Source organism: Gallus gallus, chromosome 2 (genome assembly GCF_016699485.2).
Source record: "Gallus gallus isolate bGalGal1 chromosome 2, bGalGal1.mat.broiler.GRCg7b, whole genome shotgun sequence".
NCBI lineage: Eukaryota > Metazoa > Chordata > Aves > Galliformes > Phasianidae > Gallus > Gallus gallus.
In genome coordinates this window covers 56,378,789-56,401,857 of record NC_052533.1, presented here as the reverse complement: position 1 = coordinate 56,401,857, position 23,069 = coordinate 56,378,789, and the positions used below count along the sequence as shown (strand labels likewise).

General features: G+C 43.2%; 1 protein-coding gene across 8 annotated transcripts in view; it reads left to right on the top strand.

The window, feature by feature from the left end:
• NFATC1 (nuclear factor of activated T-cells 1) overlaps window positions 1-23,069 on the top strand; it is a 118,082-nt gene that overhangs the window by 14,440 nt on the left and 80,573 nt on the right. For 7 of the 8 annotated variants that reach the window (XM_015275940.4, XM_015275938.4, XM_015275936.4 and 4 more), the window contains exon 3: window positions 4,005-4,164. In XM_015275940.4, coding sequence (XP_015131426.1) covers window positions 4,005-4,164 — 160 coding nt within the window. Of the gene's footprint in view, window positions 1-4,004; window positions 4,165-12,568; window positions 15,932-23,069 lie in introns of those variants that run through there. The other variant, XM_004935096.5, reaches the window with a different exon arrangement.

The following is a 23,069-nucleotide window of genomic DNA, read 5'->3' as shown; positions in this document are numbered from 1 at the left end:
CACTTGCTGCTGCCATTCCTGCAGCAATAGTTACTTGTTCTGTCTCTAAACCTAAGTCAACAAATGAAGCATTTCCTATGCAAATCTGTCTCTGAATGTTATCTTTCAGGATGGTTGTGTTGTGTATTACCTGTCCGTGAGCATGATGATGACATGTGCTCTTGGAGCGCAGTGTGAGGAATGCCAAAGCTCCGCATGGACTCCACAGAGGAGCAAATTGCTCTGCATGCCAGTAAAGCATAGCCAAGTCTGGGGTGGGATGCAGCATCTATTTTAACAGTTCACAGCCAGATTGCTCAATTGTCAGACAGGAAATTAAAAAAAAAGTCTGCTCAGAGGTGAAATATAAAGCAAGTATATTTCTCAGACCACAAGTCAGCGGGACCTGCACTGTCTTCTTATGCTTCTGAAAAGCATGCAAGGATTTTTAATAGCCGTTCATTTTAACGTGAGACATGTATTAAGCAATAAATCATAACTATATTTACATTTGGTGTACAGTTGAAGCAGGGGCAAACTTAGCAGTGTGTTAGAAGGTTCAGCAGCTCTGTGGTTTCTCTGGTTTATGCCTTTATTTCTAAAGGAGTTCAGTGGAAGGCGTCAAGTCTCAGCCACACTCGGCTACGTCACTTGCTTTACTTCAGATGCTGAAAAACACTTTCCACTTTGCTCCTTGGGGCAGCAGCTTCTGCTGCTGTCATGCCACTGTCTTTGGTAGATGACTTCGTGCTGTGACACCCGGTGAAGGAGCAGGATTCATCTCTTTTCAAAACCAACAGTTGTTCCGAAGTCCTTTGCAGAACTGCACAGCCAAGAGCAAAAATGCTTGCGAGTGTTTTGCAAGTGACCTTGCACATCTAGTAGCTTATGCAGTGAAAGCATAATGTCAATTTAATTCCCAAATGCACAACCATCAAAATGGGGCTTAAACACCTTTGCAAAGTTTAATAGAACTTTTTACCTTTGTTTCCTCTCTGCCTATATTCCAGTGTGCTGCTTAATATCTTTTCTTTTTCTACCCTGCAACTTGATAAATCTTTCTGCTAAAGGCAGAAGTCAGCCAGACTCGATAATCTGTTTATGATTTAATCACGTTGTGTATCTGGCGTATGCAAAATAAATCACAATTCATCTGTTTTGTAATCTGATTTATGTGGGACGTAGTTACATTGAGCAAGTTTTTTACAGTCTCACCCCAGGTTTTGTGAACCTGCCTCGAAACAGTCACCTCTCTTTACAAAATGTTGAATGAATACTGTAAGATCTATTATGATGTAGAACGGAATGAGACAGATTTTCAGTTTGTGGAAAATTCAGTCAAAGGGAAATACACCAATGTATATTCGATATGAAGACTGTGTGGAGATCTTTTCTCTCTCTTTCTCTCTCCTTGCTAGTGGAGCGGCTCAGCTCCCTTCCACGTGATGCTTGCTGGTTGAAGTAGTTTTCAAATTGATAAAGTCTGCTTGCAGCAACTAGATTTCAGTTTACCACTACACAATTTGCTAGGTGATTTTTTTTTTTCTTTAACCACATTTAGCTGCAGGAAATTAAGTGCGTGGTGAAGATAACCTAACATAGGAAATAGCTCTTACAACCCCAGCCTGTGACACTGTCAAATGCATCACTCTGCTTCCTTTATCAGGAAAACTGTCATTAATTGTCAATTTATAACTGGTCAGGTGGTAGTTTGGAATTTTGATGATAGATTGCAGACTAGCAGCAAACTGTATTTTTATTTTCATGCTTTATTTGAAAACATGAAATTTATAATACCGACATTTTCAGATACTAATTTGAACGTGTGTTGCGTTGGTTATTTTAAAAGGTTTAATTAGTGGTGGAACTATTACGTGGTTCTCTAAACCTTAAAAAATATCTGTCTGCTCTTGTGGGCTACATGCTGCCAGTTATGGCGGTCCTTTTTAAGGTAATGTTAATGTTTTTTTAATCAGATAGATGTTGTGTTCTCAGAAAAAAAAAAAAGAAGGAAAAAAAAAAGAAGGGAAAAAAAAAGATCCACGAAGTGAGAATTTCCTTAACATCGGAAACATATGTTTTAAAATGTATAGTGATCATCACCAGGAGAGATATAGCCGTTTTGCTCCATGCCTTGTCACTCATCATTACTCAAATATGGCTTGTCCAGATTTTTTTTCAGAGATTTTCAGACTAAAGGATGTGTACCTAGAGCACTAGACAAGGAAGAGTGGCTTTAAACAATGGCCAATCGCATACAATTTTTAGGTGGCTCTTAGCTCTTTTGCTGTGTGACGAGTAACAGAAGAGCATGCAAGAGTGCCTCTCTCTCTGCTGGTGCCTCTCCTGGACACCATTTGTCACCTACCTAAAAGCTTGCCTGGGTGAATTGTTCATTCTTAGCGCCTTGAGCAGTGCCTTGCTGTGCAGGAGCATGGACTTGTGTCAAAATACCCAACTCCTTGTCCCCAGGATGGGCCCCATCTGTTCTGGGGCAAGGCTGGAGAGCAGAGCAGCAGGAAGCTTGGGGGTGTGCATAGGTGTGGGATGTAGCGTCTCCACTGGGCCCTCAGAGGCTCCAGCTTTCTCTTGCCGACCAGAGCAGCACGACTGGCTGCAGTGGCACAGATGGAGTATGTGGAAAGTGTTAGCTGTGAGATAATGACTGACTGAGTGTAAAGCAGCCACCATTTACAGAAATTTTGTTGCAGAGGTCGGGGATTTCTGTAATGCACGTAGTGCCTGTCCATAGGCATTCAAGTTGTTTGGGGATTTCTGTAATGCATGCAGTGCTTATCCATGGGCATTCAAGTTACTCAAACAGGCAAATTTATAGTCAGTGAAGAAGATAATGTTGAAAATCTTGGCACCACCTTAAGTCCCATGAGTGCACACGTACATGTACTCCAGCAGATCCAAGTGAAATATGCTGGTGATAAGTACTGGATAAACATTACAAAATGAAATGAAATGGATACGCGCCTGTAATAAATGCGCCCAGCTCTGCTACATCCTCTCCCTCCCTCCCAGGCAGTTCCCTGTGGTCATCGTCATGCTGCTCATACCACGTTTGCACCAGGGCCTGAGGGCAGGGCAGGGAGCTGGTACATCCCAGCCAGCTGGCCTCTGACTGGGCTCCAGATCATGAAGCTTATCGCTTTGATTTTCAGATCAATACATTTGCGTACTTCTTCAACAACATTTGTTCATTTTTTTCTCATTTTCCCCGGAGCATCTGTGTGGCATTTCTTGCAGCTGAGTTCTCCTGCCAATGTTTTCAAGTGTGGTTTTACTCTGGATGTGGGTTTCTAAGAATGACGCTCCCTCACTATTGCATACTGTCAGTTCTGCTTGCTTTTGTGCTAGTAATGAGTCCTTAATATTTTAGTAATTGCTGAGTCAATACAGAGCCGGAAGAGTGAGCTGGATTTTCTTCTGGCTCGTGCGTCATCATTGGTAGGATTTGTAACCACGTTTTGACTTCGGGTCTTGCTTCCTTGTGTGTGAGAGACACACTTTGCTTTGAGACCCTGCGACACGTTCTCTTGTTTGCAAGAAAGCTGGGAAATGGCCTTGTTATCACCTGTAAACTATGCAGATTTGTTTAAATCCATTGGGTTAGTTAAATGTATAACTTCTCCAGAGCTAGTCTGGCATTGTCTTCCACAGCTGAAATACTCTCCCCTACATTCCTCTCCATCTTTCTGCCTACCTTTGTCCTTTTGATTCAAGAATCAATATATTAAGATGTTTGTAAGCTGCCTCTTAATGGTTTTTTTCATTTTGTTTACAAACTAGATAGCATCTGGGCTATCAACTATGCTCAACCCATAAATCTTCATAAAATAACCATTACCTCCTAAATGAGTCATGTCATGGCATTATCCATTTTGATGAAGTTTTGAATGTAAGGTGGAGAAGGATGAACTGTGAAACACGCTCCCTAAAGTAATAGCACTGGATGCTTGTGGTTCGTGATATTGTACTTGGTGTTAATTTTTAATACCTTTTCCTTTCCATTATAGCCCATCCCTGCCTGCCCTTGATTGGCAGCTGCCGTCTCACTCAGGACCTTATGAACTGCGTATTGAAGTGCAGCCGAAATCCCACCACCGAGCTCATTATGAGACAGAAGGCAGTCGAGGGGCTGTGAAGGCATCTGCTGGGGGCCACCCTATTGTACAGGTACCAAAATGTACAGTGGAAGCACAGGTTGTTTGCCTTGGCACTCTGTGATGAGCACCATGTATTCTCCAAACCTGAAAAGTGTGATAGGAGGTTTTTCACGTCCTCAAATATTACTGTGCGTGAGCATGCCTGTGGAGCATATTTTACATATTTTAAACTTGATGGACCAAGCCTTTATTACAGATAAGGCAATAGCATCCTTTTGCTCTCTTCCTTTCCTTCTCCTGACTGTTGGCTCAGCAGTCCAGCAATGTGAATAGGGCACAAACGCATTCCTGCTTTTCTGTGCATCGGTACACAACTTGGAGATGCGTAGCTGGAATGCTGTGACCGTGGACCTGTCTGTGCAATCAGATTCCAGACATGCAGTTTATACTGGAATCAGCTGGGGACGTGTCTCAGTACATTTAGTCCTGCATTTGCGGTTGGATCTAATCAGAGCTGTGAACACATGTTGGAGGGCAAAGCCATAGCAGCAATGTGGAAGTATGTCGCTGGTTCAGATATTGCAGTGTGCAAAGCATGTCTTTATGAGTTTGTTCTGTTTAGATCCTTAAACCCTTCTAGCCACTTTGGAAAATATCTGAGGGAAGTCTGAATCCAGTTTCATGAATTCTACCAAGCTCTTCAGTTACTGTATATAAAAGCATTTAATTTAATAACACTGTAAGCTGACCCTTAATTCAGTTACATGACTAGTCTCATTCATTTTTAAAGGAGTTTTCTCAGGAGCAGGAAGAACAAGATTTAGTTGTTTAGAAAAAAAAAAAAAGAAAGAAGTGGGAGAGAGCTCGCTGTGCTTGTCCCTCCTCCATGGCTGCTTTCTTACCCCAGAGTTAACTTGTGAGTGCTCTCTGCCTGAGCTGTGAGTCTCTGTGCAGGGGACCCCAGGTATTTCCACTATCCTGGCACAGCAGGCCCCACGGATGTCACGGCACCATCTGTGGGGGTGAGGCACAAGCTGGCTCTGTGCTCAGCTTGGCTTTATGCCACAAATCGTCCTGTCAGAGGAGCGGTGTTAGGAGAGGCCGGGTGGCACATGGTGATCTGCAGGGCCCGTTTGTGTCTGTTTGTTTGCGTTAAAGCTCTCTTAGCAAGCACACAGCTCGGAGGAATGCTGCCAGTTTGAAATGACATTCAGCAGGGAGTGCCATTACAGATTTTGTGTACTGGTGCGGCAGCTAAAAACAGAAAGTGTGGCAGAGTTGTCAGCAGCAAACACAGTTTGCTCCTCATCTCTGCCAAAACTCATCAGTGACATGGGATTATGGAAGTGATCTGCTGAAAGACTAAAGGTTTTAGCAGAACACTTGTGAATTATATTAAAGACGGTTTTGTGACAGTGCACTTGATGACAATTAATACCTACTCCGCTTGTGGCTCGATGCAAGGAAATGTAAATGGGGACACATCAATTTACAGTGGCCTGCCTGACATTTACAGTTTCCTACGTGCTCTTTGGAAAGACTGAATGTGATGCCAGCACTTAATTGGACTAAGTGCATCCAGACGTTTCCCTATCATCCTCTCTCCCAGCCTGTAGGGAGTGTGCGTGCAGCTTTCAAACACAGTGTCCGAAGAGAGGAGAGGGGAGGAAGCGGTGGATGGGCATTAAGGGAAAAGGGAGGAAGCAGCCAGTCCAAGCCATGTCAATTGCCTCAACTGGCTTAATAAAGATTAATGTTTTTTGGTTTTTTTTGTACTTTTACTACAACCTGATCATCTTTTTCTACAAAAAGAGGAAAATTAAAAAGAGGGCCAGGAAAAGCTCCTCCGTACTGCCATTGTCATCCCAGCCACAGTTATCTGTTTGAGGAAAAACTAAACATCTTCTGATCCAGACATGGATGAATGAGTGTAAAAAAAAAAAAAGAAAATGCTTACAAATAAATAAAGGAAGAGGAGGTAATCTAGAGAGTAACTTCTGATAATTCTGCAACTGACAGAAGCTGTAAAATGCAGCTCTAAATCAGTGTATTTCCAGGTGCTGCAAGTGTTCGGAGTCAGGGGTTTTACTCTATTCAGTTATACAGAAAGGAGCTCCATCAGCTGCCTAGGGCTCGCTTACAGGGGACTCCTGCGGGCTGTCTCCCAGTCTGTTTCATGCCAGGAGGATTTCCTTGGGATGTTTTTCTGTGGGATGGCTGCACCCTCCTTTCTGCACTTAGGAGCGTAAAGTTGCCCGTGAGGGCTTTTGCTGAGTCCTGTAGCGTGATATTCCCCTCTCACATGTTTTCCCCATGCCTGTATGGATGTTTGGCTGCCGCAGCAGCCCTGAGCCCTGTTCTTGATTGCTAAGCATTTTGAGAGTTGAGGGGAGCTGGCTCACCTAGGAAGCTAAAAATGCTGCAGAGCACTGGCAAACGAGGGGTGCTGGGGAGCGATGCTGGTGAGCTCACAGCTGGCACTAGCTTTTATCCACTGGCTTGTTGGAAGTATTTTGCTGCTTGTAATTTCCTCTGGTGATTTCAGACTGGGGTACTCTCCCCTTCTAAGTCAGTGTCCAGCCAGTGCTCCAATGAGCTGCAAGCATCACACAGTGTCAGGTGAGGCTAGTGCTTGGGGATCTGACCACTCTGGGAGTGAAATCAGGCCTGCTAGCCTGAATATCTTTAAAAAATTCTTAAAACATCTTAAATATTTCTTCCATTTGGACCATCTTCCATTCTTCATTTTAAAAGTGGCGATGAACAGTTGCACAAGATGGGGGTTACATTCCAGCCAGGTATGATTCTGTTTCAGCTGCAGGTAAGTAATCTGCAGATTAAAGTTTGGGATCCATGGGAAGTGATGGCACCAGATTATAAATATATGGTCTGCAGTTACTGTAATTAATAACTCCTCTTTGGGATAAGTCAAGTACTTTGGCTGCTTGAGATGGAATTTTTACAAGCCGGGTGTGGTGTATCTGTGAGATAAAGTCCAAATACTCAAGAATGTTTAATTAAAGCATATGAATTACTCCCATAGGAAACTGGAGTAAAAGGTGAAAGACAAAAATTCACAGAATAGTCAAATAAGCACATTCAAAAGTTATGATTATGATTTAATTTTTTTTTTTTTTTTACATAAAACATGGCAGGAATTTTCTCCTAGTTCAGTCTCAATATGAGATGGATAAATCAGTTAGGAAAGGAGGAGAAAATGAGTTGTAGGGGTAGTTTTTGTTTTGTTTTGTTTTGTTTGTTATGTAGATACCTAGCATTGGCCTGGATTCATGTTCTTATTGGAAAAAATGTGTTAATACTGAAGATGCAGTGAATGCTGCTTTGCCTTTCGCTACGACACGTGCTCTGTAGTGGGATGCTACAGGCTGCCTGTGGTTTGTGTGCTCCAGTGTAGAATTTGATCTGAGCCTGTGAACAGATGAAAAGCCCGAACTCCCTAATTTTATAGGTTAAAATAAATAAATAGAAAAGTAAAAGATTTGTCTGCTGATTTGCATTGTCAGAATGCCTGTGCCAGGAGACCTGCACAGAAGAATTGGGTTGTGTCTTTTCTGAAGAAGATCTCAAAACGTAGAATCACAGAACCACGGAATGGCTTCGATTGGAAGGGATCTTAAAGATGAACTAGTTGCAGCCCCCTGCCATGGGCAGGATTACTACCCACTAGATCAGTTTCCCCAGGACCCCATTCAACTTGGCCTTGAACACCTCCAGGAATGGGGCATCCACAACTTCTCTGGGCAGCCTGTTCAGTGCCTCACCACCCCACAGTAAAACATTTCCTCTTAATATCTAATCTGAATCTCCGTTTTAGTTTAAAAGGACAGAGCAGAGGAGGACAATCACCTCCATCTCCGTGCTGGCCACTCCTCTTTTCATGCAGCCCAGGATACAGTTGGCCCTCCAGGCTGCAAATGCACACTGCTGGTGCATGTCCAGCTTTTCATTCACCAAAACCCCCAAGTCCTTCCCTGAGGGATTGCTCTCAATGAGTTATTTTTCCAGTCTGCACACATATCTGGGATTTCCTTCAATCCCACTACCCAGGTCATTGATAAAGATGCCGAAAGGCACAAGTCCCAAGATGGACCCCTGGCAGACAACGCTTTTCACTAGCCTCCACCTGTACATGAAGTCTCTTGCTGTGATCATCCAATCAATTCTTTATCCACCAAGTAGTCCACCTTTCAAATCCATATATCTGCCATTTGGAGATAAGAGTGTAATGCTGGACCTTATCAGAGGCCTGGCAGAAGTCCAGCCACTGGCTACCACAGATACCTATCTGAGTGCTTTCAGCTTCAAGACCCAAGAGCTATGAGTATCTTGCGCAAACCCCTTAGAGAATATGAAACCATTGTAACTTCAGGGGGCTGTAGTCAGTCCAGTGAGCTGCAAATGCATTCAAATTGGGGTATTATGTTTGAACCTCACAACCTCATGTAGCACTGCTTCACACATACTGCTTCACAAATAGTTGACAGCATGAGGTAATAGGGCTGTGCAGTTACACAAACAGTATGGGAGGAAGAGAGAAATTAACAGTTAAAGGAAAGGACTGGAAAGAGATGTTCACAGCTGATGACAGGAAGGAGATAAAGGATACAGGCTCTTCCAGGCAGAACAGGGTAAGTCCTTCCCAGCAATGCAGTCTGTGCAGCAAAAGTGAGCTTGTGCTTCACTTTTAAGCACGCAGTATGGCATGTCTCACATACCTGGAGTGTGTGTACTTTCTTGGTAGGGGACCCAAAACACTGTGAGTTTGTTTTTTAGAGGCAGGGTCACCACCATTACTGGGTGAGTCAAGGGAGCTGGAGGAAGAACAGTCCGTGGTGGATTCAGCTCCTGGCAGCCTGATGCCTGACCAAGAGGAGTGGATGTGGAAAAAATTGTGTTAACCATCTTCCCTTTACCGCTGTTCATTGGTCAGAGCAGAGGGAAGGCCAGAGTCTTGTTAGTAAAAGAAGATTTAGTTTGCGGTACCACAGTGGACTTCCACTCTGTGCTGTTTCTAACTTCTTTATAGAAGACAGTGTCACCCTATTATCCAGATGGAAATATAATCCTTTCTTATGTGAGAATATAAAGACACTAGCAAGCACCTGTTAGCCAGGTTGCAATTAATAGCACAAAGCCATGCAACCATACAACAAATCAAACAGGGAGCCTAAGTTTTATTGCCTTACTTTAGACAGCCTTATTCTTCATAAGAATAAATCTAAGCAGAATGGCTTTCTCACTTCTTGCATCTGTGTAGTTAACACTAACCTCAAACTAGCAGACAGATAATCAAAACTGAAAAGCAGAATGATTTGGCAGATGTTTTAAGGCTGTTATTGCTTCTATAAATCCAACAAATGGAAGAAAGCCCACTGAAAGTTTTTTATTGCAGCTTTTCATCATTAGAAGATCATATTTTGGGAAGAAGGGAGTTTCTCTTTTTTGGTATTTCATATAAAGCTTGGTCCCACAGGGCACTTCCATATAGGTAGCTTATGGCCTGCCTGGGACGGGCCAAGTCCAGAATGGAGCCACTCTGGGAAGAGTGTTGCTGTCAGCCAGTGAGAATTTAATGACCCTGAAAATGCAACTTCAACTCTGATTTATGAGTGGTCTTGGGGACAGGCCTCTGCTGTTTAGAGCATCAGCCCTTTCCAAGTGAATAAACAAAATTTCCACCAGTGAGCACTCGGGTGATACATTCCACTCTCCTTTTAAAATGGTGCCTCACCCATGCTCAGCCTGGCTGATGCTATAGGACATATCCTGACTATGAGGATGACAAGATATTTAATCTGATTTTCCAGCATGAAGGATTTAGAACAGCTTGCTAGGTTTACCTTCAGTTCAGACTCACTGGCAGCTCCAAAAGCACAGGTCAGTGGTGGTGTTCGAAGGTCAGCCATGTGCTTGGAATGGCCTCTGCATCTTACTGTGGACAAAGAGAGTTTGCATCTGAGTGCCTTTGAGTCTCCGTTCTTTGTGCAGGATCCTCTACTTCATTTCTTGCTTTACACACAGATTGCTGTTGCCTGGGACACACGCTGTCCCTGTTAGCACAGAGCTAAATGCTGCTAGTATTGTGGCCCTGTGGTGACAGCAACAGGACCTGAAGGAATGGCATGGAGCTGTGACAGAGGAGGTTCAGGTTAGATATCCAGAAAAAGTTCTTAACTGAGAGGCTGATTGGGCCCTGGAACAGGCTCCCCAGGGCAATGGCCATGGCCTCAGGTTGCTGGAGTTCAAGAAGTGTTTGGACAGTGTTCTCAGACATAGGATTTGAATTTTGCGGGGAGCTGTGTGGAGCCAGGAGTTGGACTCAGTTATCCTTGTGTGTCCCTCCCAACTCAGGATATTCTATGTTTCTGTCATTCTGTGGCACCTTCTCACTGTCCTCTGGCAGTTACTGATAAGATGCAAGCTGTATCATTGCTGTTTCATGGCACCTCTTTTACATGGATGAATGAAAATTTTCCATCCTGGTTCGACCTACCAAAGAAGCAGAGGAGTCAACTTTATCTCATAGAACCATCTCTTCTGTTCCCCTTGTCTGATGGCTTTGGTGATGAACAGCTCGCATCCTCTAAAACTCTGGAAACAATGTGATGCAAGTCTTTGTAAGGCCAAGAAAAATTGAGTGTAAAAGTAGTAGTCTTCATTTTCTTTTGCCTCATTCATGTTGTCCTCATCTGTCATGCTGCATCAGTGAATTGCTTGCAACACATAAGATTTCTTTTGAATGCTGTCTGAAAGGGTGATTTATCATTATTTTGGAAGCATTACTTGAAAAAAAGCGTATTGCTGCTCACCAGGGAAGAATTAGGACTCAACCCTGACCGTTCGAGTGCTCTGCTTTTCTTGTCCTTCCTCCCCATCCCTCCTTCTCACCTGTTTAATATTGCATGGCCCTTGCTAAAAGTTGTAAATGCCATGTCTCATTCTCTGTCTCTGAATTTTCTTTCTAGAAGTTGCCATTCACCTTTTTCACAAGTGGTCAGATCTAAAGATAACAAAAAAAAAAAAGAAATCTGTCCCCTCTCTGTTCTCTACAGAACAAAATAAGATGAAAGTGTTTTTGTGGGTGTGGGACTATCCTCCAGTGGGTAGTGATGAAGACAGAAACGAAAAAAAAAGTGAATATAATCAGTGGCTGACGTAGGCAATTTCCTTGCAGCAGTGCATGTGGAAAATACCTACACAAACTGGGCATTTGTGTTACTGCTGCTAAGGGTGCTGCAAATGCACTTGCAGAACAATGCTCCCAAATTCCTTTCTTTGCACTCATTGCTGAGATGTACTGGAGCCCAGGAGCCTGCAGTGTGATCTGTTCTTTATTAAAGTGCTCTTTTGTAAAGAATGGTTATGGTGTAAAAACAAAATCAGCACTTGTTTAATTCATGCTCTAATACATGGGTGTCCAACCTTTTGGCTTGCCTGGGCCACACAGAGTGAAGAGGAAACGTCTGAGGCCATGTATACATAAGTTGCTCTGAAAGTAATGCCTCCTATTTATTTCCATGGAAACTACAACAGATGCAAAGAGCACAATCACACTATTTGACAGAGAAAATCCTCACCTACAGAACGCTGTTTTTCAGTATAGTCACCACCATTAGCTGTGCATTTTCACCAGCCATTAACAAGAGCCTGCATGCCATGCTCATAAACATCTGCATCAGAGAAGGTGACCCACTGTTGCTGTCACCACTGCTGAAGCGCACCACTCACTGCCTCACTGTGCTCACAGTTTGGTCTCCATGAATGATCAGCAGGTGTCAGTGAATGTCAGTCGGTGCCCTTTTTTCCATGCAGAGGAATTCAGTGACACATCTTTGCTCCATACACACGTCCACATCAGACCCCATTTTGTCAGACTCTGCTGCCATTTGTCACGCAGCAACAACACGTAATGGAAGCTCAGTGGGAAGGTTCAGCCTCTGTTTCCATACCACCGCTATCTGCCACGTGGGCCAACGTAATAAAACAGGAGGCATTACTTTTGGAGCGCCCCTTATAAAATATACAGTGTCATTAACGTGGATGGAAGGGGCTGTAGTTGTCAGTGAGGGCTTGAGGCATTCATCGGAGATTGCTGATGGAACTTTACTCTTCCCACACTGTGCTCAGGTGTGCATACTGCCAAAAAGCGATGACAGGAATGGGTTGTGACTGTGAGGCAAAGGATATTCTTCTCTGGTGAGGTGGGGATTGTGAAAGTCTGGTGAAGAGACACCATCAGATTTTCGAGTGGAACGCCTGATCCTCAAGTTCCTTGATCAGAAGGGAAAGCAGGGCTGCGTACTGCTTGCTGCTCGGAGCCCCGCGTAGAGCCGAAGCATCAACACGCACGCAGCCATTTGCCGTCCCTCGAGTCAGCGCTGCGGCGCGGCGGTAACGGCGCACCGACGCTTCGGTGACGCCGAGCCGTGGGCGCGCACCCGGGGCCGCTCCGCGGGGCAGAGCTGCCGCCCTCACAGCGCGGGGCGGCCGCGGTGCCGGCCGGGGCCGGGCCTTGTGCGGGTTGGACAAGCCTGCTCTAGTAGATCTTTGTCTTTCGGGAGCATGATTGAAACCCCTGAGCTGTTCACGTTAACAAATGGTCCCTGCATGCGCCTAGTGATTATTCTCTCAGGACACTGGTAATTTGTTGTTGTTGTTGTCTGCTTTCTTTCCCTAGTACGTTTGTGGTAGTAGGCACCCTTCCACTTATGCATCAAGGCGAGCACTTAACGGTGATCAGAGTCACAATATTAGAAGGCAGGCCACCGTTCTGCAGACTTCTCTGAGCTTCAGTAGCACTTCTACTTTACCACAGTCTGGGAAGCAGTTGCAAGCATTTCTGGTTAGCAAGGAGAGGCTACCAGTAGTGCTACAAATGGGCATCCGCTTTTCTAAGAAGGAATACTACATGGGTAGACCTTTTGATTGCCTCAAATTGCCAGAACTCAAACTCAAACTCAAACTCAAAAAAAAAAAAAAAAGGCATTGAAAGCAGTATTGGGGCATTCCAGCAGAGTGCCCACACTCAGCAGTGTTCTCACACGAGGCTATGTAAGTATATACTTACGTTCTTATACAATTATGTACTTAGGAGTTGCTTACTGTAGTTAATTTAGCTGATTTTAAGAAAATAATTGGAATGGCTAAGAGACTGAGGACAGGGTTTAAAATGACTTTGTAGGGAGGTTCAGCAGTGGTCACCCAGGCACTGTCCTGAGCTTGAGGCGCAGTTACTAAATCAGCTGGCTGCAGTTTCGGTTACGATTTAGAAGATCTACACCAATGTGATCAATCAGCAAATCTGCTCCAGACTTGTCAGATTATTGCACATTTATATGGGCCCAAAAACTGAAACGAAACACAGTTAAAATTAAAATGCAGCTCTACCAAAAGCCAGATGCTTCATTATGAGCTGTGCTAACCTACCTGCCAAATACTGCTAACCTGTATGAGGCAAGTGATTAATTTTTTACAAGTCTGCTTCAGCAACTAGACATCTGTCCTCTATTCCTAAAAGCAATATCTCAGGGCAAACAATTTATTTTCCTTCTTAGTACTCCAAATTACATAGAACACCACAAAAATTATATTGAGTGCTTTCTGTATGAAGGTATTGTGGGGCCAGCTCATATTTTAGATCGCTTTCACATCAGTGTAACTCCATTGGAATAATTTCTGGTTTATACTCTCTAATTTTTGTATGTAAGAAGAATAAAATCACATCTGTACTATACCTTATAATCTGGAATGTCAGTATATGTGGTAATAGTGTAGATTTTCCATTTTAATCAGTCATTGTTCCAACTAACAGACTGAATCGGTGGAAAATATGGTGTCAAATTACTCAGTTGCTCTCTAGAAGTACGTTGCAGCTTTCATTATGAGCAGGGGTTTATCTCTTCTTTCCCTGTGAAGAATAGCTCAAGAGATGTTCTTTGATACGTGCCGTGGAAGAGAGATGATCCATTACAGCATCTGCAATATAGATGTATAGAAGTGAAGTGTGTTGTCTGCTGTCAATGGAGCAAAATCAAATAAACTTTCTCTCTCCCCACGTGTTTAAGAAATAATTCAGCAGATGTATATTTTCACTAAAACAATTGAAATACACTAGTGATCAATTTACTTGCACGTAGTAAAAATACTACAGGTTGCAGACAGATTTGTAATACGGTTTTTAAACACCTGTTTTTAATGTTTCAGTACCCAATAAAACAGAGAAACTCCTGCTTGTGGTTTGCATGCAGACATAATGTACATTAAGGATTAAAAGTCTACTGCATGGGTTTCAATTGGAGCCACAATAAAAGTAAACAACGCTTGCAGGCATGGCAGTGCTACATTTTTGGGAGTTCCTCAACATTTCAGCTACTTACAGCCAAGTCCCCTTCAACAAGTTTTGTTCTTTGTTACATTGATAGTATAGTGTCGCCACCAAATGCTAATCTCACCGATGTTAGTGGGAAGAATCCTATCCATCTCACAAGAGAGAGCCATCTTCCCTTGCCACTTGAAATCATACTTGTGCAAAAATACAGTTCTGTGAAAAGTAAGAGAAAAAATGCAAGCAAGACTGAGCAAAGTGATCTTTCTGTTACAGAGCAGCAGAGCGCATAAGTGCATCCTTCTATTTTAATAAAGTGGGATTAGATGTTTAACGTGAGCTTGAATTTTCTACCAAACAAGTCTGCGTTCATAAAGTGGCATTGTTATTTATGGTCACCCACATTACTCAGCTGCAAAAATGTGCACTAAGACACTTAAACTGTCTTGCACCAGAGTTACGAGAGGGTGGGTATCACACATGAGCATGGGAGACTGCCAGCTGCCTGAAAACAGCATGAAAAAAGGCAGCAGGCTGCAGAATCTGTGCTCTGCCCTTGCAGGCCTCTTGGATGGTTTTCAGGGTGTTTAATAGTTTTTTCTTCTTAAAAATCTGTGGATATCAGTTTCAGGGCTCACTCCACATGTGCCTGTTTCCTTCTGGTGGTTTTCAGGTGAAAGCTGCTATCTGGATCCTCCTTTTCCTCAGTCCTTTTGATTTTGAGGTTCTCTAGGATGATCTCCTCTTTTCATTCTTCTGTCATTATGCTGACTCTCTCACCTGTCTGTAAACATCTAATTCCTGCATGAGATCCTTGTGTCTCTGAAGCTTTAACTGGATGTCTTGATAGCAATTCAGGAATAATGGTACTATAACCAAAATTCTCCTAACTTAACAAAATCTTGCCGTTACTTTCCTCTGTCTTTGGGAGAGATGCACCTTTCTTCGTGTCATTTAAGTCTGTAATTTAGATCAGTCACTGAAGTCTGCTATATTTATCCGGTTCCTGTTTCTCTGCCTGCATCAGAATAGCAGTATCAGCATATCATACATGTTCTGCACGAGTTGTCCATCTTTGCTGTACATAACAAGCCATCGTTTCTATCCCTTTGGCTCTCTGCCCATGAAAGGACAGTGGCTTGTGTCTAGGAAGCCCGCAGCATATTGTGGCTCTGCAAATAGGTAAATAAATAGAAGGAAGTGGGTTGGATGAGGGATTGCATTTCATTTCTGGAGAACTGAGCTGTACATGAAACTCTAACCCTGCTTAGAGGTGAAGAGTTAGCCTGGACTTTTCATTCCCATCTCAGCGTGTTCATCTGAGGCTGTGGCTTGATTTAGCACTGCCATGAGAGGGATCTGAGCCTGAGATGATTGCAGCGTGCAGGGATTAGGAGGCTTGAACAGAGCTGCGTGGAAGAGGTTGCGCAGCAGCTGCCCATGCTTGCCTCAGGCCAGGACTACCAGCTCTTCAACTCTCCTGCGTATGCATGTGGGTACATAAGGCTTTGTTTACAAGCTGTGTTTTGGATGAGACTAACCATTGCCAAAGCAAGCACTGGCGCGTAGGGCTGCATACACTGGGAGGTTGCTGGCTATGGGGTGAGGGACGGGATGCTGCACGGGTGCTGCTAGCTGTGTGCCAAACACAGTGGGCAGCACCAGGGAGCCACCCCCTCCCTGGAGATTGTCTCCTAGTGTGGTGTTGTTATGATTGCTCTCCAAATAGTTTCAATGTGTTCTGTAGTTCTGAGATGCTGCGTCTTGCATTGTTTGGCTTGAAAGCTGCTTGACTGGTTTTAGAAAGTGGCTATACGTGCACAAACACTAGTGTGATTTTTTTTTCTTAGTGGAAAGTAGGAGATTCGCAGCATGTTTTTAATTAGAATTGCTCATTTAGCATTTCACTGCAGTGTGTTCTTGAGTTGAAAGATAATTTAATTTTCTTTGTTTTGGAAGATTTCGTGCTTGTCTGTGTGAAATGTCTTTATTTACTGTGCCTTGGTGTGCTTTGTGCATAGCTTTGATAGTGAGTAGAGTCAAAAACAAAAATTTCCCTGGGTTGTATTATTCTCCACCTGCTGTGGCTCTTAATACAGTTTCATTACTGTGTATGTACCAAGTGCCTTCATTTCTGGAAGAAAAAGACCAGAGAAAATTGGCAGCGCATTCAGGTTAGATTTAGCAGTAAAACTCATTGACTTGAATAGCATGTCTAAAAGCCGAATTAAGTGCTGAGGAAGGGTAACTGGTATGGGTCAGATTAGTTTTTCTTGGGTAGTTTCACCTTGGGTAAGTCCCCAGAAGATAACACTTGCTGGGGGGGGAGAAAAGGCAAACAAAATGCTGCCACTCTTTGCAGAGCTCAGTGTTTTAACATCTTGTATCTCCTATGCCAAAGAAGAGTATTTTGTTTGGTTGAAACAGAACACAACACCATACGGGTTTGTTTGTGTGTGTAACACTATTTAGATATTTAGATAGCGCCTGTCATCAGAGAACGCTTTAAAAGCTACATAAAATAAGTAAATATCTCCTCATATTGGCAAGAAATCATAAAATGACTTGGAATGGGTATATGTTTTTTTACATTTATGAATGGCATTTATCGATCAATAATCCTTAAAAAATTCTGCAGAAATTTTCCAATTGGCTATAACATTAGCATTCAGCCTCCACTCCTGTGGTGATGTTGTTTTCATCACACGGGCCTTCTGTGTTGCATTTCATATTCTACAATAATAAAATATTCCTGAATGTAGAATCAAATATAGTTACTGAGTATAGATTGCAGTTTATTGCTGAATATAAAATGGCATGTAGTAGTAGAATTTTACACAAACTCCACCCATAGCTGAAAATATGAGCTGACAGGGACAAACAATTCAGACCACAACTTGCAGGCACATGTGCTAGTGTCTGGGTACACAAGTAATGTCATGCACGTGTCCTGAACACATCAAAGCCCCATTTCCTAATCCCTCTCGGTTGTGAGGAAAACCTTGAAATAAGTGAACTCACACAGCCCCACTGCCAGCACAAGAGCAGTAGCTGAAATGGATGCACATTTGATAGTTTTTCCCAAACAGCAAAACAGCACAGTGGTGATGCTGACAGTAAGCTACGGCTCTGCAGATTTGCTAGTGTAAATAAAGCTCCTGAAGCTCTCAGTCAAATGGATTTTACACGTATAGTTGCTCTAGTCACAGGCCAGCATTAACTTAGAATCCTAGTGGCTAAGAGCAGATGTTTTTAGGGAATTAATCTAATGAGTAAAAGAATTCTTCTGTTCCTCCAGTCTTGAGTACAATTAACTAAAATATGGTTAAATTTGACCTTCAGCCTCCCGTCTCTCCAGTTGTTAGCAAATGGTTTTTGCCCTGTTGTATAAGAAAGGTATGTAATGTAAGTTTTAATTTAATATAAAAGTATACCCGAGCAGTAATACTGTTAGGGTCTGCCTTTTTACTGTGATTTTAACACACCATCCAACTTCAAAATAAAAGCAACAGCAAGACACACGAAATGTTCTTGAAGCTGCTCCAGAATTTCCGCTGTGCTCCAGATGTAAAATCTGGAGCGCTGCTTGAACGAGTGGGACCACTGCAGTCTTTTTCAATGAGTGAATTTACCCTGCAGATGAGTACCTCTCATCTGAGGGAGGGCCGTTTTGTCAGTCACATCTCACCCATAGGGAAGGAGCAGAGAGTGAGGCTGAAGGTGAAGCTGGTACATGTGACCACCTGGTGCCAGCCATGTGTTGCTGCTGAGGCCTGCAGAAATCTGAGTGGAGGAACCGAAGCACTGATCATGCTGGCTTTGATATTTCCCTCTGGGAGCGCAGAGGGTTGCAAAGTACCACTATTCCAGGAACACGCATCATATATACTGTGGAGGGAGTACCAAAGATTGCATGTAATCAAGGAGGTGCCTACAGGCATAATAACAGCAAAATCCCCCAACTCTTTCTAGGAACTCAACAAGCTGCAATGCCTGTTGGAAGTGCCTCTGTACTAATGCACACACTATGGGGAGTAAATGTGATGAGTTAGAGTTGTGCGTACAGTTGCAGGGAGATGGTCTAGTTAGGGTCATGGAGACATGGTAGGATGGTTCCTATGTCTTGATTGAACAGGGCAGCAGGTAGAATTATCCTAAGATGAGAGGACAGCACATCAGACCTCTCTTCAAGAAGAGCAAGAAAAAAAGGCAACTATATTCCAGTTTCTGGGAAGGTGATAGAGCAGCTAATCATGGAAACCATTTGTGGGCACAAGAACGAGAAGAAAAACATCAGCAGTAGTCACGGGGAAGCAATAGTCATGACTTCACCGAGAAGTCATTCTTGACCATCCTGACAGGGTTCTGCAATGAAATGACTGTCCTGATAGATGAGAGGAGAGCAGCAGATGTTGTTCACCTGGACTTCAGTAAGGCCTTTGACACTGTCACCCGTAAGATCCTCAAACAAACTGTTGAGATATGGGCTGACTGGGCTGGATGAGCGAGCAGTTAAGTGAATTGAAAACTGCCTGAGTGACCCAGAGAGTGGTGAACAGAGATGCAGAGTTTATTTGGAAGCTGGTAACTAATGGTGAAGACCAGGGGTCGGTACTGGGTTCAGTCCTGTTCAGTATGTTCATAAATAATCTGGATGATGGGACAGAGTGTACCGTCAGCAAGTCTGCAGATGATGTGAAACTGCAGGAGTGTCTAATACACCACAGAGATGTGTTGCCATACAGAGTGATCTGGACAGGCTGAAGAAGTGGACTGACTGATACCTCGTGAAGTCAAGGGGAAGTACAGAATCCTGCACCTGGGGAAGAACAGTCCTAGGCACCAGGATGTTCTGGCTGCTGTGCATCTGGAAAGCAGCTTGATAGGGCCTGGTGGACACCAAATTTAGCAATGAGCTAGCAGGGTGACCTTGCCACAGAGAAGAGTGCAGAAGTATTCTGGTCTACATTGTTTATTGACAGCAGGTCACGGGAGGTGATTCTTCTCCTCCTCCTCAGCCCTGATGAGGCCATACGTGAAGCCTTGTATCCAGTTCTGGATTCTACAGTACAGGACAAACATGGAGCTACCGGAGGGAGTCCAACAAAGGGCCATGAAAATGATGAAGGGACTGAATGGAGCATCTCACCTGTGAGGAAAGGCTGAGAGATCTGGGATATTCAGCCTGGAGAAGAGAAGCCTAAGAAGAGTCTTATCAATGTTCACAAATACTTGAAGTGAGAGTGCAATAAATACAGATGCAGGCTGTTTTCAGTGTTGCCCAGTGACAGGATAAGAGACAGTGTGCATAAACTGCAGCACAGGAGGTGCACCCGGAACACCAGGAAGCTCTTTTTTACTGTGCGTGTGACTGAACACTGAATTGCTATCCCAGAACAGTTCTGGAGTCTCCCTCCTTGGAGACATTCCAGGACTGTCTGGACATGGTCCTAGGTAACCTGCTCTGGGTGTCTGTGCTTGAGCAGGGAGTTGGATTAGATTTCCTGCAGAGGTTCCTTCCAACCTTAGCCATTGTGTGGTCCAAGTTGATGGTCTTGTACCCCTGCCATGAAAAGTTACGAGCAAATGCCCAAAACGCATGACAGTGAAGTTCAGAATATCATGTCTGTAGCAGACTGTGCCACTGTGGGAATGTTCTCCCAGAAAGTCTTCAGGTTAGGTGCACTGCATCTCTCTTCCAGTACTGCTGGCGTTTGTGAGAGACTCATGCTTTGAACTGTGCCCCAGGTCAGTTGCGGGGCAGTCCTGTGTTTCAGTTTTATTTGACTAAGCATTGATGTCTGCAAGTGAGCTAATTGCCTTAGTTTTTCTCTGTCATCAGGGGAAAGCTTGTCATTATAGAGTGTAGGGAGCTATTAATTTTATTCTGGTGAGAACATCTGAAGTAGCTCAGGTAAGTCACGCTTTCAGAGTGCAAATTTCATTTTGCTGGCTGTGAAGGTAGTTGCGGTTAACTACTCCTCATGGTTGTCCAGTCTGTAGACGTTAGTTAGGCGGCATGAATCACCCAACTTTCCCCTGTTTATTTTTGGTTTGATGTGTTATATATAATTAGGTATCACTGGGCCTAGCAGGCTTACCAGTTAGCCAGGACCAAGATTTATTTCTTAAGTGAGATAGCCAAGTACAGTTTGAGTATGGTGGGGAGGACTGATAGCTTTTGAGACGTTGGTATTCCTATCCCAGGCTTAAGACTTAACCCATGCCAGAGCCACGTTTAACTTCAACAGATTGATCTGGATACTGTCCTGTTTGGTGTAAAAGCACAGGTGCTGGTCACTGGTACTCATTGTGACTCCCTTTGAGGAGAAAATGGTATACCCTCAGTGCCCTCTTCAAATCTCGTTCATGTAATGACATCGTACTACATCAGCTGAAGTGAAGTGTCATCCATTTAAGGCAGCAAATAATCTCTTCTGCAAGGCTTTTATTTGCAAGTTCAGTCATTAATATTTACAGTGTTTTATTTAATTATCTTATTAGCTTTGAACAGGGCTGTGGTATGAGCTTGTCAGTATTTGGGAGAAATTGTAGTGCAACGGTTGTTGCCAATAACTCTAGTCAACATGGATATTCGGAATGATTGCTTGAAAACCATCTGCAAGTCTTGAGAAAGTGTGTCATAAGACTTTCTCTTACCTATTTGATTTACTTGATGTTAAGGATCACAGGCCTTTCAGTTTATTTTAGCCCTGGTGGTCTGTTAGGCAGAGCTGTTCATGCTGTGCTAGTTAGACAATCTGGTCTGCTGTATCCATTCTAAAATTCTGCTTCTATCAAAATTAAAAGACCTAAAGACTACATTGTTTCTAATAAAGGTGTAAATGTCAGGAGGTTTTTATTTTTTTGGTAAAACAGGTGACATCAATCAGTGGTATCACCATTGGCTCTCAAACAGCTCACAGTGTGGAATCCAATCTCAGAATTTTTCACATTTTAACCAGACTGTTTTGGAGGTCAAAACCTTGAAGCTGAGACATAAAATATACCTGGCCTATTTTTATTGCTCCATTAAGATGCTTTCTGTGGGAGGCATGCCCTCAGATAAAAGTGCAGAGTAATTAGAGCTCTTGGACCAAGTGGATCAAAGGTGGCTTGTGGAACGAGAGCAGGACCAAAAGTGCAAAACTTGTTGCCATTTCTGCTTTAAGATAGGAGCCACGAACAGCATTTTTATGAATGTTGTGTGTGCGATGACAACACTTTGTTACCTCTTTGGGGGTTAAAAAAAATGGAAGCAAAACCTGTCTTGAAGAGCATGTGCTTGCAAACAGCACTTTTCTGACTCCAAAGAACAAGAGAGCTGCATTAGTCTGTTTTATTTCTCAAGGAGTGCAAGTGTAAATTCTCCACAAGGATTAGAGTCAAAGGGTTGGGAAGTGCTGTGCCTTCTACAGTGAAGAAGGAGTTACTCTACCGCATAACACAGATGCTGATTTTTAAGAAGGATGAAGCAGAAATTGGTTAAACATAGAGCAGACTCCAAATATATAAAAACTTGTTATGAAGTTTTCTGTCTCTAATCTCATATGTATCTGTGATGAAGCAAAAACTGGCAGAGAAGTCCATAACTCCGTGACCATCTCTCTGCTTCTTTGCTGGCAAAGCCATCCTCACTCTACACTTCTGTGATTTGTTAAAAATGCTTTCCTTCATTAACTCACTTGTATAGAAATAAAAGGGATAGAAATGCTGTGAGACTGGAAGCCATCAATATTCATGTTACTCACAGAAGAAGCAAGAAGGTTTATTTCAGTCCATCAAACAACCTCCTTTCTGGCTCCTTGCTTTCCTTAAACAGAGAAGGCAGTCTGGGCTTAACTCATCTACTGTCTAATGATCCTATGTCCCACATGGGACATGCAACTGTTGTGCTAGTGCACAACATGCTTTGTCTGCTTCTGGCACTGAGTTTTCATTTTTAGTTCCTACTCTGTGCTGTGGTCTTTGATTCTGTTTGCTAACTAAACAGTATGAAGTGTTACATAAGAATTATTTTGTCTTTTTAAAGGAGTTGCTGGAAATCAATGATCACACAGTGAGAAATTAAAAATCAAAAAAGTATTTATGCTAATTTTCATGGCAACAAAACACATAGTCCAATATTCATATTATTAATATGGCTTCAGTATTTATAGTTCTCCAAATATTTACAGAGATAACGCCTTTAAGCATAGCCACAGCTTTCTGCCTTCAGTGGTAGTTTAAATAAATATCATTGGAATAAGTGTAAAAATAGAGGGGAAAGGTAATAACTTCTATCTAATACTGTCGCATTGGTGTCTGTGCATCTCAGAGGTATTTTGCCTAGAAGTGTGTTGCCCCTGTCCTGTGTGAACCAAGATTCACCTTGGTGTGCAGTAAAAAGCTTTGATTCTTCAGCAGGTAATCCCCAGGCGTAGCTGGGCACCCCTTTACCCCTGAAGTTGGAGGCAGGCAGGTACTGCAGTGCTTGTGGGCCACCAGGTGATAGTGAGGCATTTGGAGAAGTTGCTGATGGATACTCACAGTAGCATGGTGCTGTCACTGGCATGGATGCTGGCATCCTCCAGAAGACATCATCTCAGAGAGTGTCTAACGCTCTTCCTGCTCACAGCATGTATCACACA